General features: G+C 35.9%; 1 protein-coding gene across 3 annotated transcripts in view; it reads left to right on the top strand.

Moving 5' to 3' along the window:
• The window catches only part of Wsck (tyrosine-protein kinase Wsck), a 176,174-nt gene that overhangs the window by 93,290 nt on the left and 63,370 nt on the right, over window positions 1-19,514 (top strand). For all 3 annotated transcript variants that reach the window (XR_014131908.1, XM_081762677.1, XM_081762679.1), the window contains exons 7-8: window positions 4,102-4,303; window positions 6,669-6,847. Coding sequence is in view for 2 of the 3 variants with exons in the window: in XM_081762677.1 (XP_081618803.1) it covers window positions 4,102-4,303; window positions 6,669-6,847 (381 nt within the window). In the remaining variant the exon portion in view is untranslated. The remainder of the gene's footprint in view (window positions 1-4,101; window positions 4,304-6,668; window positions 6,848-19,514) is intronic.

Genomic DNA, 19,514 nt, shown 5'->3' with positions numbered 1-19,514 from the left:
AATAGGTGTTCTTTATTTCAACGGATTATTCATTAACTACTGGACCTAGCAAGCTGAAATTTTCAGTACAGTAAGATCTCATGCTATTTTATACGAAGGTATACTCATCCGAACCGAAAACCATGTCCACGGGAAGTAATTTGAGAATAACTGTCCAAAATCAAACAATCTAAATCACTAAGTTATGCGATGTCGTACTGTCAACAAACAATTGACTACCAAAAACTGACGTTATAGCGCTGTAGTGGAGGCATAATTTACCGTGTACTGAAATGTATACTTGTACTCATTAATCAGAAATTTAATATTTACTCTGGTTTATTTATGTTAGAAAAATGGGACTAAATTAAAGCATATTTATACACTGTCCTAACCGAAAATTCACACACTCACACAAAACTACTAACTACATACACCACTGTTAGTACTATACATAAAGACAACTAACTAAACCAAACATGCACCATTTAATTACATGCATGTTGAGGAAAAATACTCCCTTGTTGGTATATACAGTTGGCTCTATTTAATTTAGGGGGGCAAAATGAGAAGGGTAACCTTAGGTCCAATTGACCTGACCAATTGTTTACATAATGATTGCTAAAGATTGATGCCCTGGGGGCACCTTAACGAGATTTATTAAGGGACCCTTCCCCTGAAAGGGGAAAAGGCCCTAAAACAAATAATAACTAACCCATTCCCCCGCTAGAACTGGTTCAATTTTGAAAGGGAATAGGAGCCCCCTTTTGTTAGCTTAAGCTGCCATTCTGCTGATTAGTATTACAGTATTAAACCTACTACGTACATGCACTTAAAAAAAAATCACATCCACCGAATACACGAACAAATTGCACAAAACCAGGTCGTATTTCCCTAATCCCTAACTGAGTTTTAAAAGATCAAAAATCACTATTACAAACTGTCTATGCTTTGGCTTGAATGACGAGCAATATGGCGTCCTAATAAACAGAAATCCGGAATCAGATATTTTCCCCTGGTTTTACAGTTCTTTCAACAAAAATATGGATTTCCTGGCTTCTGATTGATCACACGACGTTTATCAATGAAATTAACTGGATATTACCTTGAGATAGTTAGAATTTCCATCCTTTTACCGCAGATATGTAGAAGAAGAAATCACGGGCTGCTCCTCGTAGTATCTCTTCGATTATTCTGATAATATTGCGCCGAAAAAGCCAGAGGTAGGAGAATTCCTCCAATCAGAACGAAAACGTTAGCCGCGGAAATTACAAAGCAAATAGAAATTTGGCAAATCCAGATATAACCGGATCTGAAAGCTACTATGGACTAGTGAGAGGGGGTGAGGGAAAGATTAGGTACCTGGCCAAAATCTACATTGGTCTGAAATTAAGGAAATTTATATCCAATAACGGAACTATGTTTCGGTATGACGTCAGAATGGTAAACCTTGTAACTATTCAAGTTATATATCCGAAAATGGGATTTACACTTAATCAAAATATAAATAAATATATTATACAGTGGGAATATGGTTACTAACGAAACCTTTGGGTTCATTATATTTAATTCGAAGTAGAGAGAGTAAATAAATTGTGTAACTAAACCGAAATTGAATTAAAAAAAAAATTACTAGGTACAGGGTGCGTAAAAAAAATTGCCATTACTTTCAACTGTAATGGTATATTACAGCTTACTGTACACTGCCCTGACACAGATACCTGAAAGTTAGTCTGCTGCCATTGTTACATACTAGTGCATAAAAGGAACCATTGATGCTGGTATTAATGCTCGGGAGAAATCCCCTCTGCAGCATGTAAATCTTCAACTGCACAGTCAGCCACTTAAGTATTTGCACCCCTGCCTGCTACAACTCCATTATTTCGGGCCCAGTACTTTTACTAGTATAAAACTCCTGCATACATGCAACCCAACTTACACCTAACATTTGAACCAGGCGGACACAGTTAGTCAACTTGTGTAGCATTAAATCAGGCTTGTTCTGTGCAGTTGACGCACGAAGATATTTCTCCACCCAAGATTAATTTCTATTGTTTGGAGTGTGTTGTCCGCTGAGTGCGATATATCAAAGAAATGAAATGAAATCTTCCAGGTTAATGTCCAGCAATTATGCCCTTTAGGCTAAGGGAGACGATGATTAAAGCAAGTGAAGGATAATCGAAGAAACAGTGGAATGAGAATGTGGAAGGAAACGGAGTACTCCGATAAAACTAATGGGCTCGATGTTGTCCACCACAAATTTACTTGGCCGGGTATCGTACCACAAGCCCACACAGGTGAGGGAGCGCTCTAATACTGAGCCACCGTGTCCCCTTGATGCCAAAGATATTATAACTCGTTGTGTGTGTATGTAATGTATTATTTCATTATATACTGCATATAAGAAGAAAGGAAAAGAACTGATCGTACACGAGTTACAAAATGGATGAAGTAAATGAAATAAGCTGAAAATACCAAGTAGGGACAATTGAAGGAAATAAGTTTTTAAAAGTTTGTCTGTATTCGTGGTCCTACACCAATTTTCCGTCGAGCTCCCTCCTTCTCTACAGATGATGATCTTGCTTATGACATTGAATATAAATTGAAATTGAAATTGAAGCATGTTAAAAAAAAATGTACATGCTGGGAATCGAACCGAATTGTCTGCGTGAAAATCCAATGCTGTATCCACCTACCAACGTTAATCAGTTCTTCACATTGTACAAAAACTATTAGTAGTTAAAATCCTGTCATGTAAGTCTCGACGAACCATAAGGCCCTATGGACTCACGTGACTAACGTGCATGGTCCCTGATTCGACTGCCGGTGAGTACAAAACTTAGGTACCGAGAAAAAACATTAAGCTTAAATCTTTCAATCAATCAGTTAACTTGCGTGCCTGTCCTAATCTCAAAGTATAGGCAAAGGGAATTAGCAAGAAGAAGTGAAAACTCATTAAGACCAACTGTCTCCATAGAACCATACTTCTATGGTAGTCTTTAGTAAAATTTGGAAATGTTAGCCAAGTATGTATCAACATGTGATAAAATCAAATAATTGAATAAAATGTTAAGTCACTCTAAAATTAAACGATAAATTGCTTTCACTGGTCATTCTAACAGGACTTTGACGATGAGAAAAAGTGCAGTTATATAAAATGAGTTGCACAAAATTAGTAACAACTTTGTGCTAACCACATAAACAGATAAGCATTCACTTTTAGTAGTTTTGAAATAATAATAATAATAATAATAATAATAATAATAATAATAATAATAATAATAATATAAATTCCATTATCGTGGTGCTGACACACTATATTTCGAGGACGAAAAGAAATATTAACAGGCGGTCTTCAGATTCGAAATCAGCACCTTCGATTTTACGTTTTTTCAGTGTTGAGGCCTATGTGTCAGTAGCTTCACTAGGAAACTAAACAAACCCTTTTACTTCCGTGTGCGTCATGGTGTCTATATCTCCTTGCATCTCAGGAATGAAAAGTGTAATCCACAAACTGTCGTCAGATTCAGAATCAGTATCCTCGATTTACTTGGCCGCTTCCATTGTCATAACCTATGTCAGTGATATCACTAAGAATCTATTTTTGGGGGGAAATCTGTTTTTGTACATGCATTTTGTCGATAATAGTTTCACTGAAATTCTTGTTTCTCGAGAAGGGTAAGAGCTATTGACAAAAATGTTTTCAGATTTCTCTCTCAATGGTTCCATCAGACATTTTTTTTGGGGGGGGGAAGTAAGAGTGGAATAGGGAGTTCTACATCATCTCGAGAACACTAAAGCTATCGAAAAGTTACCTTAGATTTACTAAACAATTTTTAATGTTACGTCCTGCCTGTCAATGGTCTGTCGCCAGGAATCTGTTTTAGGAGACTTTCAACTAGAGATTTTTGTTATATAGATGAATTAAGAAAGAAATGACACTTTTACAGTAGAAGTTCGGCTCTCTAATTGAATGTCGCCAAACAGTACCCTCTGCTGGTGAGTCGTGAACGGAGTCGCCCTAGTTTATCTGTAAACATACTTTGTTTGTGTAAGACATTGACCATTTTATTTTAAGTTATTCCCTTATTATTTTGTTTTAAAGATTACCTTTGATTACAGGACCTCAGAGAGGAGTTTACAGTTGGTGATGGACAGACGTATGGTAATTATTATAATCCCCCTTTGCCAGAGGGAAGCCACATCCACGTAACCTTAGGTGTGGTCAGCTCCTGGGAAGGGGTTACGAAAGTGTCATACGCTCCAGCAAGTCATGAGCAGCATGGTGATGTTGTTGTGTTCAATGTTGGAGGCTATCCATCAGGTTAGTCTACTGATCTTCAAACTCGACTAACAGCTTCTGACAGAGTTTTGACTGTCTCACGTAATAACCTTAATACGAAAGTTTCCGTCGCAACTTTATTCATGGATAATATTATCAAACTCGGAAATTTCGTCAGGATATTTGTTGCTATAATAATAACAGCAGTCACTATAATCCGGCCGCACTCTCTTTTACCCGTCCAATAATCCAGATTTTTCTGGTGGTTCTTTGTGTAGATGGAAGGGGGAAACATATTGCAGCAAATCTCTGAACAGTATATACACAAAGTAATTTATTAAAATACGTTCTTTATTTGAACAACCTTCCTGTCATAAGTAGATTTCGGTAGTCGGGCAAATCCAGGTCAAAATGTGTTAGATTATACAAACTCTTTTATAGTGCTAATACTGTCGAAGAATGTAGAAGCTAAAATATATAGTAGCACAATTTTGGCTGTAGACGTAAGAATAAACCAGGTTAGAGATATTCGGAAACAATCTTGAAGAAAATATTTACAACAAGCGGAGGAGTAGATAACATAACGCGGAACTCCACGTACTTGCCACCACACTTAATGCAAGCAATGAGATCGAGATTAACAACAGATGTTGTTTACCATACGAAATATATATGGTATGCATTGAGTGTGGCTTTTTAAATGTCAAAAAAGGGATTTGAGTGGGCCGAGGAGATAGGAGGCTAATAAAAAGCAAAACTTGGACGTGCTTCTTTCAAAACTTCTCATAATTTATTATGCACTACAGCGTTAGCTAAAAACTTCCGTCTAAAATTCTAAATAATGGAACCATAGTATCGGCAGATGGAGTCATTAAAGCAGTGTTTACATAATCACTGGCGGTAATTCGTCCTTCAACAATAGAAGGACCAGCAGGTTTCGGTGTACACCAAACCAGCAATGCTGTAATATTTTAACGTTAGAAAGTATGAAGTTTGGAGCATACGCCTCTTTGGATGTCCGACATACATAATTCTTGCCTCTTGTTGGAAACGGGGAGAAAGATAACTCATTGGATCATATTGTTGTTTTCAAATCATTGGCGGTCGCTGTTTTATGTTCCCGGCAATATCTTTTTCGATGAATACAAGCTGCATCTCATGCTAAAGGTGGTTCAATGCCGTATTAATGAGGTAATTTACATTTTCTGAAAGGTTTATATTATTTTGATAAGTATTTGTATACTCATACATCAAACATGAGAGACATCTCTACCTCCTGAAATTACCAGTAGCAACAACTTATTTCAAAAGTAACTTCATGAAATATAAATTGTGACTATCAAAGTGTGTATATTGAATGCAGAAGTGTGTAAATAGGTTAAGTTACAGTACTAACATTTTTTTGAGTTTCTTAGGTGAGAGATAATGCTTTCCCTTTGAACTTGCTGCGAATGATGAAGCTTTTATTCTTGTTATTTCAAAATTACATAGTTTACTGTAGCTAAGAGCATACGGAAATTATTGTTGTGATGTTTTGTTTCTGTGGGATAGAAATCAGCGTTGGCTTAATTAAAGCTATCTGCTCAGTAGTTGTGGAGTTTTAACTTTCTCTCTCTTTCTCTCGAACCAGATTCTTAGAAACAAAATTTTAACAACAAACACTCACTAATAATTACAATCAGTGTTTTTGAGAGAATGTGAACTTAACAAAATAGTATTTTAAAAATCCTATAAAATTTTAGACATAAGTAATACTATTCTGAGTGGGGCCAATAAGCATTGCCGACCGTAACTGTGATTATAAGATAACTTATAGTTGTGATTTTCGTATTAGAACTCCACAATATGTACACATCAGCCAATATATTGCAGGGAACTAACTGGAGACTTCTCAGATGGTAAGGAATGTCGCTCCCATAGATGATAACGCTTGGGGCGCATAGAAGCTTAGTTGTGAAGTCACTGGGAAAGGCATCTTTGTCTAGACCAAAAAGATGAGAGGATAATATAACATGTAAAGCAGGATTTTAGAGAGAAAAAGTAAATTTTAAATTTAACGTTCCACGATTATGTCCTTCAGGTAAATGAGACGGATGATTCACGAACGTGAATGATAACGAAAGGAATGGTGGAACAAGAATTTAGGAAGTGGGAGAACCCACGGACATGATACTCTCTACCACGAACTCACACTACCTTAGAGAGAGGAATAACAACAATCCTCGTTCGATAGTAGATCTGCAACGATGAACCTTCGAGTTACAGATGCCTGTATTAAGCATTTCGTGTCTGTTCTCTTGTGTTTTTAAATGACAATAGAAATTTTATGTTCGATTTTTTAAACTTTTCTTTTACAAACCTGTGTTCTGTGGATCTTTTGTAACGTAATACTATTTTTTTTTTTCAGCAAATGACAATAAAGGGCCTTCAGGATTGGTAGTGGGACTGTCCGTTGCGATTGGAATATTTGGATTTCTTCTGTTTATGTCTTTCGTCGTGTATATTGCACTTCGTCGACGTTTTGGACGACGGCATAGAATACCTGATCATCAGGAACTAACATTACAGGGTCCAATGATTGAAGTGGTAACTACTATTAATAAATTGATTATGAATGATTTTTGAACAGTGAGAAACACCAAAGCTTATAATGATTTTTTAATGGGATAGTCTGATCCTTTGGCAAACTGTTGAATGTTGCTAAGTATGCAATCTTGTTCAAAAAACCTGGCCATCCACATCTCTTTAAGGGTTGAACACTAAACACTTTTGTTTTAATTAATTATTTTAAATAGCCAAACAAGATTCACATTTGTCTCATTGAGTTTCGCGCATGGATAAAAATACGTGGCTCTAAAAATTGTCAGGATTTTTTGAACAACGTCGTGTATTATATGTAATTATGAGGTAGAGTCAGACTATAACGTACTTACACAAGCACTATTATGAAGAATACGTAGTCTTTGAAGTTGTATGCTAACGTGAGAATGTTAATTTTTTATTGTACGCGATTGGTATTTGTGTTGGATATTTCACATATAGACAATTTTTATCAATTATTGTGTAAAACAATGGAAAGACTCTCAAACTCGCGAACATTAACGTGATCTCAGTCTTGTGAAGGAAAAAAATATACAAATGTAAGTCATAAGTCTTGCAATATTTCCACAACACAAATTGTAGGCGCTTGTATACATGTGATCGACTATAAACATCAAACTGACCCAAGATGTAGTGTGGCAACATAGTTGGCAAAAAGCAGGTTTTTTTTTTTTTTTTTTTTTTTTTTTTTTTTTTTTTTTTTTTTTTGTTTAAATAATTTGCTCTATGTATTTATATCACATATGGACAGAGATAAGTTTTTTTCGCCTTGGTGTTATTATGCAACAACCGGGTTATGCTGGGAGGGATCACGTAAGCTTAAAGCGAAATCCAAACCACTTCTCGGCTTACATCCGAGAGAAGTTGTCCTGCATTTGAATTCGGAACCGGAACTAATTGGCCACAAATGCGATACGTCTGCCGACTCACTCACGAAGGACTCCTGATAGAAATACGTTCTGCTGATTTTACGTACTTGTTAATTGAGCTGAGCGAAGCGAAGCTCTTATACTCGGGTTAGCCGTTTGGTTGTCCGCGAACTCCTCCTAGACCGTGTGGCCGATCTCAACCAAACTTAGCACGCTGATAGAGTATGTCGTGCTGAGTGACAACATAGGTCGAAATAAAAAATCCGATGTACCATCGAGGAATAATCACCGAAAAACGCTTACTCCTAGACCGTTTGGCCGATCTCAACCAAATTTAGCACGCTGATAGAGTATGTCGTGCTGAGTGACAACATAGGTCGAAATCAAAAATCCGATGTACCATCGAGGAATAATCACCGAAAAACGCTTCCTGATTACGTAGTTTAAGCTCGCTCAGCTCATTTCATTGCAATCGGGTATATCCATTGCATTCCTAGTATAATTGTCAAGAGTCATTTCAGAAGGACCAAAAGATAAACAGTTGCACAAGTGAAACCATTATGCATATGGACAATTTCAAAATACTGCTGAGTACAAAAGAACTAATTTAATCCAAGTTAGTTCACTACTACTTTTATTAGTCCAAGTTAAAGAAATACGACGACTTAATTTCATATCAGTAAGAAAAGTGAATGAAGATACGAATTATTTGAGTCCACTTTGGCTCTGATCCATTTATACATAAATAGATACCAAAGATAATTTTGATTTCAATAAGTGCCTCTCAGGGGTTTTTATGACCTCCCCCCCCAAAAAAAAAGTACACATTTCGATATATTTTATGGATAGTAAACATTATTAAAACGAAACAATATTTAGAATTTTTCTTTGATTGCATTGCATAAAAATAATAATAAACGACAAAAAAAAAAAAAAAAAATCACAGAAGAAACATTCGTAAAATTACGGAAAATAAGTTGCTTTTGTAGCATAATCTCTTCGAGTAATGAATGGGGAATTTAGGTCTGAATATAATATGAGTAATATATGGGAGTGAAACGTGATAACGCACGTGTGTTCATCAAGATTTTACGAACACTTCCACTTTTACGGACATGTTTCGTTTTTTGGTTTAAACCAGTTTTTTGAAAGAAAAAAAAAACCCTGTGTGACAAGCAGACTATTTATTACGGAGACTTCCACAAAGTCAGTATCTTGAGTCTGTTTATAGTGACAGTGACGACTAGTGTTGAACAATGTTTGATACGTAAACTGTTACTGTATGAGTTCGAGTTCAGGGTGACGATAAACCAGGAAAAGTCATGAAATTTCGATTTGCTAAGAATGAGATTTTTGAAACATTTGAAATGAAAATTTTAAGACTATTTCAAATGTGGCTGAGTGCTTGTCTTTTAATGTGCAGCTTCAAGCTTAGAAACTTACCTGTGTTTTCCACTAAGGATGTGTAACAAACTTATGTGACTTAAATCTGGAAAAAATACGATGAAAGTAAGGCACCCGAAGGGGTGAGAGTTGAAAAGAGTGACCTAAAAATAACCCATAACGACCAATATTAGTGATTAGTATGCAGTCCATAGCTTTCGAGGTTGCTGAAATGAATAGTGATGCTCCTAATGTCTTTTAAGGCCAAGTTTAGATCCATCTTTAGAGAGATGGGAGAAAGGATGAAAAAATATAGTTAAAAATATCTGATATTAGTGTGGAATTCATAGTTTTCAGGATCGGGAAAACTACTGACCCATTGAAATAACTTTTGGAATATAATATCCACCTGAAGCTGGTTACTTTAATCATAGCAGTTTGATTACAGGGCATACTCTGTAGGGGTAGGATGTGTTTCAAAATTTATGCCGAAAGCAGTGTATCTTCTGTTATTTTTATCATTACACTTGCATTGAAATTCGTGTCTTAAGGGAGAATTCAGGTATTTTCCACAATCTTAATTTTTCCATGCGAAGAACGGGCATTTCAGCTAGTAATGGAATAAATGTCACTTATCATCTGTGCACCCAGAGCATTGAAAATGTCAATCGAATAACTTCAATGTTTGAAACCACCTTTGTACAATATTTTCACTTGATCACTTACTCCCTTGTTCCTGTCATTAAGCAGTACCCAGTTGAATTTTAACATTGACACCAACACCAGTGGACACTAAGAAGTAACAAGAGTTAAGACAACAATTTGTTTCCACAAAAACTTGAAAGTGGTGAATAGAATTTACAGAAGTGTTCCGCGGAACGCTTGGTGCCGATTTTTCTATTTACAACTTTTAAGGTTGGTGTGAAGGGACAAGTTTTGCCGATAGATGTCACTACAGTCTTCGTATCTATCTCATGTATTTTTTACCTTTCACGAAAATTCACGATTTCTCTTACAAATTTCAACCTAGAAACTTCAAATTTTTAGAGAAGGAACTTCATAACCTATCGAAGGTAACAATCCGTGCCGATTTTTTATTTAGAATTTTCTTCATTGTTGAAATGGCTTGAGTGTTGAAATGGATATCCAAACCTTTAACAATATAACTGTTTCAAGAATGAAGAAAATTCTAAATAAAAATTCGGCACGGATTGTTGCCTTCGATAGGTTATGAAGTTTCTTCTCTAAAAAAATTGGGGTCTCTAGGTTGAAATCTGTAAGAGAAATTGTAAATTTTCGTGAAAGGTAAAAAAAAAAAAAAAAAAAAAAAAAAAAAAAAAAAAAAAACTATAGGAGATATACTAAGACTGTAGTGACATCTATCGGCAAAACTTGTCCCTTTAAACCATCCTTAAAATGATGTAATAATGTAATCAAAAAGTAGATTCCAGCTACCGTCATGTCTGCGGTTGACAATGATTCCAGAGAAGATCAAAATATTTATTTATTTAGTCTTATTTTACATGGTGAATTTAAGGTTGATCATGCCTTGGCTCCCACTTGACCATGCAGTGGTCAGAATTAATATGACAAATATGACAATACCAAGTATTTATGAAGTAATAATTGAAATGGCAACAAAATTACATTTAGTTACACACACATGCACATATCACATGCATGCATAATTACAAATAAACATATAATACAGAGTATATTTAGATATATTTAGGGAAAAGAGAAGAAATAAAAGGCAAGAAGAATAAAAATAAACATTTTTGTCAGATATCTGAAAGCCCAGAGAAACCCATGGAGGGTCTATTCAACCCACTTTTTAAAATAGATCGATTATGTTAGATTGTCATATGTTGGGTGGAAGGTCATTCCATGCACGAATAGTGGATACCAAGAACGCATTCGAATAATATTTCGACGAGTGTAAGGGAAGAGAAAGGATTTTATTTACACCTGACCTTGTATCATGATCGTGATCAGCATTTATTGGTTGCAATTGTTGAAGTAGGAAGGTTGTTGAAAGCGCAAAGTCTTCAGTAGAAATATGAGTCTATTCAGATAACGTCTGTCGGCAAATTTCAGAAGTCCCAGTTGTCTGTAATATGGAGTTCAATGATTTGATCGTTTGAGGTTATAAGCAAACCGTATACAGGCGTTTTGGATACGTTGTAAACGGTACACTAGTTCTTCATTTAAGTTTGATAGAGCTACATCACAATATTCAAGGTGAGGAAATATTAGAGATTTTACAAGTAGTAACTTAGTTTCAGTGGGTAAAATTTTCTTTAGTCTGGTGACTGAATACAAAGACTAGAACGCTTTCTTACATACATCGTTGCTGTGAAGTTTCCACTCAAAAAATTGATCTATTATTATTCCGAGATTTGTGATGGTTTCAGAAAATGGAATAATCATTCCATTTATTTGTACTACGGGTACATTAGAACGGTGCATTTATATAAGTCGTTTATAAGAGACATCAATGCATTTAGATTTAAGTGAATTTTTGGTTAACCCATTTTCATTTGACCACAAGTAAATGCGGTGCAAATCCTCATTCATTTGTTGAATTGAGTTACCCAAGTTTTTGAGTTGACCTGAGGTATAGATTCGAAAGTCATCCGCGTGATACAATATTGTAAAACAGGAGAAAGATCATTATGAAGATAATGAACTTAAGTACGAATGGAAGTTAGGGGTACAAGGTGAGATTTTGAGTCTTTAGTTGTGCGTATTATATTTTGCTTTCGCTTGTGCAGCGAGTCATGCATATAATGAAGTTGGATCAACGACAGGTTTGCCAGCGACCTCGGAAACCTGAAAAACCTGAAAATGTCAGGGAAAACCTGTAAATGTCGGGGAATTTTGTATACTGATGATATTAATTTCTTTTTAGAGGACTAATTACCTCTTTTTGAGTAGATGAATGTTCTTTGTTTTACATTGGATTGAAAGCAGTTTCCAGCGATGACTTCTGTGGATATCAAGTCTTTAGGTACAGTCCGCAGCAAAAAAACCTGCAACATTAGCATGTAAGTATTTTGTGAAACTACGTCTAACATCGCATGGAATCAACATAACGTCTAAGTGGCACGAATCACGCCAGAGAAACCTCGGCGTCCTCCTCTGCACATTTACTTTGGAGCAAAAGACTTCGTCGTTTTACAATAAATTTACATGCTCATGTTGTAGGTTTTTTGCTGCGGACTGTACCAGGCATAAGCTGAGGAAATTTGTTACTCTGAAGTTATTCTTGCGAATTGTATGAACCTTATTTGGTAATATATTTTTCTTCTCATTCAATTCGTGTAGTGGATTACCTTCAGTGTACAAAGCTATATTTCCCGATAGCAACATTGCTAAACAGTTTTCGTTGGGGAAAAGCAAAGCATCATTAATTAAATAACATTATTAACCTTTAAATAACATTATGCACAAAAAGAGATGGATTTGATAGTTAGGTTTTGGGATAGAAACTTGAAACAAGTATCAACTAGGTACATTAATTCAGTATTTCTTGTATACTCAACAGGATTTACCCACGAAATTTAAAGAAGGTTTGTGTGGGTCGGCATTATTAAAAACCATACAATAGATGGTCCCAATGTGAATTGGAAACTTTTAATGGATCTGATTTGTGAGGTAGACTTCAAGTCATTCAGGGAGCATTTTATACTGGTCATCAACAGACTAAGTGGAATTGAAATAGACTTCTGAAAGATTTGTAAAAACTCTTCAAAGACAGTCGTGCACTTCGAGCAGATTTTTCGACATGTACTGGAAAACAAATTTTTACTAGGAACTGTCAGATTAGATGGACTGAAAATGTCATTGCAAAGTGTGATATAGATTTATTTGTTTCCTGATATTAAGAAATACATGCAACAGTTTAAAAAAAAAAAAAAAAAAAAAAAAAAAAAAAAAAAAAAAAAAAAAAAAAAAAAAAAACCTTCCTAAACATATTGAGATTGGTTCTGTCCAAAAGCCAATCGATAATCGTTGGAAGTTGGAGTTTTTGATTGAATGTAGAAACTTTTTGTCAGGTACAACTTCAAAAATTATTTTAAAATGCCCATTAAAATACAAAATAGTGCGAAATCTATCATGTCTTATTCGAATTAAATGGTACTAACCAAAGTGGAAGCGATGGGAAGATGTATAATGTTCTTGAGAGAAACTCCATAACAAGAATATAATTGTAGCTGCCAAAGCTGAAAAAGTAAAATGTCAATTTTCCAGATAGTATACAGCAATTGTGTTTCAGCAATAAAAGAGAAGAAGGGTGATTTCGAATCATTTAATGTATATACAGATAGGTTAGATGTCTTCTATTGCAATCTTCTTAATAATAGTGTATTCATTGATTTGCGGGACATAATTAAAATGTTACTTGTCCTTTTTCATGGAAATACTTCCTTTGAGAAGTGTTTCTTAGTTAACAAAGACATACTGGTTTAAATATCCATGAAGAACCTTCAGTGAGTTTGAGTTGTTCATGATATTATATAATGCTGGAGGACCCCGTGGTATTGATATACAAAGTGGCCCAAAATAAGGTATACAGACCAGCATTGATCAAGTATGACATTTTAATTTATTAAGATAATGCATTTATTTGCTTCGGTCTGTTCCGAGCTTAAGGCATAAGTGAAAAGAAATTAAGAACAAATAATGAAGAAACTAAGTCAATATTTGTGTGGATAACAATAAATAAATGATATAAAATGCCATAAACCGATCAGTATAGCACTGTATATCTACTTCTGGGCCACCCTATAGGTTTAAAAATGTACGTAGATCATATGCACGTTGTGAAGAAGCATGCAAACGAAAAGGACGGAAACCACTGCAAACAAATTAAAGAAAAAGGAAAATAAGCGCATAGCTGATCAGATTACCATTTTAGAAAAGAAGGAAGCAAAACTTTCATTAGAGACTTCCATTGAATGCAAAATTTGGAACATGAAATTGAGACCTTAAAAGCATCTCTAAGGTTGAGAACTGTGGAAACTAAGGAAACCTGCAGTAGTAATTTGTTTAGTGTGAAGTTCCATAACAGAAATTATTTATGTAGACTACAATCATAAGTACGGTACTGTAATTTTATTGTAATGAAAGAGATATATCAAAGATTTAAATCTTGTTACTTGTGTATTTACAAAAAGAAAGAGAAAAAATGAATGAATGGAAGGCAGTGGGTGGATGTTGTGGAGGATTTTCTATTCATTCTTCCTTGAAGGAAGGAATTATGTCTGGAAAATAAAAGATCTTGCCTGGAAAACCTGGAATTGTCAGGGAAAATCGACTTAAAAAATCCCTGGCAATTCTGCAACGATCCAATGATAAATTAATTTTCGACGCACGCATAATTCCATTTTTTTCCCCTTCTTTTTCTTTGCCACTAGTTTCGATTTTATTAGAATTGAAATCCTGCATTAAGTCAGGGTAGCTTATCACACAAATGAAAGGATTTTGGAATACGGTTACACGCATTTGAGCTTCTGTGTTTTCATTACAATGTATTTTAATTCACAAAGAGGTTTATTGTGGAAGTGCGCATGAGTTTATTAAAATAGCTGATAAAGTTGCACATTAGCACATTGGGTCAGTTCTCAGTGGATAGCTGGATCATTGTCATCGGGCTCTTGATCTTTAAATATGCGATACATTCATATAAACCAAATTGTATTTTCTACTTTGGTCTTATGATGCAGTGTTTCTTGTAAATTTGTAGATACATATATATCAATGAAAGAGGAAACAACCGATTTGTAACACACCAGATCCTCTGTAGATGTGAATTCCATAACACACAAAGAGAGAAAATGTGACTGACTGGACCGAAAGTCGAACTCGGGACCTCCGGCATACAGTGCCAATGCGTTAATCACTACGCCACCCAGTCGCTTCCCAGGACAGCCACTCATTCTGTTATTTTTGAGGGCGCTGTTCTCATCTCGGACCACGTGGGTTGTACCACAGACTACTGCTGTGATTGGACAATCCTGTGCCTTTCTTTCATTAGTATATATGAAATCACAATCGTGATAAGATGCTCGGCGTTTGGACACAGGATTGACGGAGGTCCCGGGTTCGTATCTCGGTCGTCAGTCAGTCATTTTTTCACCGTTTGTTACAGAATTCGCACCTGTAGAGGATTGTGGTTTGTAAAAAAATCGGTTGTTTCCTTCTTTCATTAGTATATATATTCAGATGGCCGCCCCATTTCAATATTAAGAACAGGTAGGCCTCCTGTGTTGAAGCGTGGGTTCTACGATGCAGATAGGTACGAGTTCGGGAATGAAACACAGTACATGTAGTCTACAGAGGCTCTTAGTAAAAGGCAGCATTATAAAAATAGAATTACTATGGTATATTCAAAGTGTAATGATATACATCAGTGCCCAGTGCTGTTAAAGATGTAAAAGTACCATATGTTCCCAGACGGTGAGGTTGCCCGGAAAATATATCTTCAACGAGGCAGAGTAGCATATACTTTATTTTATAGTTTATCAACATACTTTAGAAATGGATTAATCAGGTTATTGAATGAGACATAAATGTGCGATTTTGAAGTATCGTAAAAACACAAGTGCACACGCGCTATTTAACATGGGTGCTTATAGGAAATTTTACTGACCTTATAATCACTGCCGAAAAGACTCTTTCATCATTGAACTTAAAAAGGATCCTTTAAATTTCAATAGATGGCCCCAGTGTAACTTGACAGTGCCGCTTATCTTCAAGTCAGACATCAAGACGTCGCCAAGTGACCCTGTATAACTGTGGGTTACTTTTTCATCGAGCATTTAAGGCTATAATTACGGTAAAAAACTGGAGAGTCACTGAATTTCTAAGAGCTGTGCAAAACTTATTTCAGGATGTTCCACCATACCGTGCCGAGTGCACTCCTATAGAGGCTTAGAAAATTCTCCAATGTCGTTTTGTTCTGTGTTTGCTTGAAAATAGTGGTATTATCCAGCAAGCCATTGACATTTATCCGTATTTTGTTCTATATTCAAGGTGTCAGAGAAATTTCCTAGCTCTTCGAGCTATCAGATCGGTCAAATATCTTGGAATAAGATAACATCCCGATTCCTAAACTTAGACTTTAGTAGTTGTGTGGCACTTGACTTACACTACCCTAAAAATCGCTGTTTTTTCCAGGGCCTCCCGAGAGCAAGAATTCAATTTTCCAGTGTCACACGATACGCCATGACCCCCGTACTGTCCAACCATAGAAAATCGAACACTCCGAAAACTCGTTCTCTTTTATGAGAACTTTTTAGGGGTGTATTCGTTTTCTTTTACAACAACATTTTCCAATCCCTATTTTAACATAGCAAAAATTACGAACGCATATTTTAGCAGCACTCCTATATAACAAAGCAAGGAATAATGAGGGGTACTCGTTCCATTTTATGAGCACTTTTTTCAACCCCTATTTTAACATAGCAGAAAGGACATAGAGACTAGGAGATTAGGGCCTTTTACGGGGATAGCTACCCCAACCCTCGTCCTTTCTCATCCAGGGCTTGGGACCGGCAATGGCGGAGTTTAAAAAAATAGCCTATTCATTTTGTAGCGTTTTACGACTTTTTTACTGGCATATGTTTTAACATAGTAGAGCAAAGATTAAAAAAATAACACACACATGGTTTACGGAGAGCTTAATCTCGCTCCAGTGACCAATACACACACGGTTTACGGAGAACTTAATCTCACGCCCGCCAGTGACCATCATATTCTCATAAACGAATAAAGCATAATATCATTAGCATCAGTAGTGGTGAGTGAGAATTTGTTTAAGAAATCACGCAGTGAATAACCAGATGCACGACATGATAGATATAGAAAACAGTAATGTCCACAAAATTGAGATAAGTCACCTTGAATACGTCTATTATTCCATGTATGTATAATGTTCGTTTCGTATGTATGTTTCGTTTTTAAAATCTTATATGATGAAGTACGTAGGGTGGTATACCATAGCTATCGAAATACTCTCCCACACACACATTAAAAATTTAGATATATAAATTGCAACCCAATGTTCACCAGGCTTATTACTGGAATGAGTATTTATAATTATGGCTGCCGGAAATGTATGAATAAACAGAGGTAGTTCATCTGCAGCATATACACCTATAAAATGATTTTTAGGCAAATTGTGTTGTAGTGCCTCATAAAATTCAAGGGTATTTACCCTTTTGTAATTAATTAATATATATTTTTCTCTGGAAATCAATTTCTAGCTCTGAGGAGAATTCACCGTAAATAATTGCTGTTATAGGAGATGACAGTGCTTCTTTAAAATGAACCTCTAATCGTACACTGTCGTCCTAAGCGAAAAGACCTTAAATCCACATTTTTCGAAAATCGAGATATGGGAATGGGAATGTTCTGGAAGGAAAGTCATCTGGAAGGAAAATGCTAGCAGGATGCAAGTGCAACTTGAAGATCACGAAGGAAGTTTACATGTAGCTTTGGTGATGAGTTTTTAACATGAAGTGAGAGCGTGACGAGAACCATACTGTGAGGAGAGAGAGTCAACTATTTAAGTAGTCAGCTTACAAGCAAACTCTGTGTCCTTAATATCGTAAATGGCTTTTAATATCTTAAGTCGATGTAGAACGTACTTATTCCAGCTTTAACCGATTTTAAGTCTCCCCGGTACTTGACGCAAAAATTATTAATACTTGCACCCATCTTCCTGCCACCATAAGGAACAGGCATTCAATTCTGTATTATATTCCAGTGGTACTTTGTATAATGCTGTGACAGAAGTTAGGAAGTGGTAGCTGTAATAATAAGATACGAACTCCAATCCACGTGAGACGTTCATTGAAAACTCCACATTAAATATAGTTCCAATTTGCTTCATTAAAACTTCAGTAAAAATGTCATAATATTGGAGTTGCACTGAATTCCCTTAAAATCAGAAAACCTTTTAGATTGAAAAGCTTTGATCATTGGAAAGAAATATTTTGGAGGGAAAAATCACACAAGTAACAAGAAGAAAAACTCATAAAATTCAAAAATGAAGTAAAATGAAATCTTTAACGTTCCACTACTAATGCCGGTTAGGCTAAGGGAGAGGATGATTAAAGCAAGAGAATGATGATGGAAGAATTGCTGGAATGAGAAAGTGGATGGAAACGGGAGTACCTCGAGAAAACCCACGAGCACGATGTTGTCCACCTTAAGCTTAATTGGCCGGGGATTGTATCATAAAATTCAAGTGTACCACTTTACGTATATCATTGTACGTATTTCATGCACTTAAGTGAATGATTACAAATTAACAGAATGTAATCAAGGGATAAAATATAATTAACGTTCATTGGTTATGCCCTTTAGGCTAAATGAGACGAGTGAGTATTGAAAGTGAATGAGTAAAAAGAATTAGTGAAATGAGAGCAGGGGAACATACTAGAAGTTGAAATAAACCCCATGGACACGATGTTGTCCACCTTATTTAACCTGGGGTCTAACCAAGAACCCCTCACATGAGAGAGGATTCAGGAATGCAGTCGAATTTGGAAGGGCACAGTGGCGCACTAGTAGAACTCGGACTTCTGGTGCCAGGGGTCGCTGATTCGATTCGAGACATAAGTTCGTGGTAGACAACATCTTGTGCGTGGATTTTCTCTGCGTTCCCCAGTTTCTCCCAATATTTGTCATTCCACCTATTTTTTCACAATCATCCATTTTCTTAAATTGTCAGTTTCTTTTAGCCGAAAGAATATAAACGTGGGACTCAAAACCGGAAATTTAATTCAGCTTTGTTTTGGGACATGGTAGTACCGGTAAATGTTTGTTGTGTATGGGTAGTAGTTTATTATATTGTCTTTATCGACACTGAGTTTACACTTCCGCGCCATAATAATAATAGACTGACACGATTGTAAGATAGATTGCGTACGGTTATGTAAAAAGTAGGCGAAAAGTCACTGTATCTAAATAATGGTGAAATACCAGATAAGGTAATATCACATTATTGTTTTTTTTTTTTTTTCCAATGATCTGTGAATGCAATTACACACATGACAACCATAGCTAGAACATAAGGGTATCATGGAACGAGAATGGGTGTACAGCAGGATGGAATACCCTATGCTGTACATTTTGTGAGTATTTTCCTGCATGGGAAAGTTTCCTGTTGCTGGATTGACCGTGGTAAACCGAGGTTCCATGTCTGGTCATCATTGCTACCTTGAAGTCTTTACAATACTGAACATCTTTCTGCGGGGCATAATTAAGGGAAAACGTATGTACACATTCTCTATCATAAATTAACAGTTGTATGACGCTGTTGAAAAGATCTTCATAATTATCATACGAAAACGTTACGAAGAACCTGGAGATCCCTTGTTTTGTGTACA

This window comes from Thermobia domestica, chromosome 6, assembly GCF_964235325.1.
Source record: "Thermobia domestica chromosome 6, izTheDome1.hap1.1, whole genome shotgun sequence".
Taxonomy (NCBI): domain Eukaryota; kingdom Metazoa; phylum Arthropoda; class Insecta; order Zygentoma; family Lepismatidae; genus Thermobia; species Thermobia domestica.
This window is presented reverse-complemented; position numbering and strand designations above follow the sequence as displayed.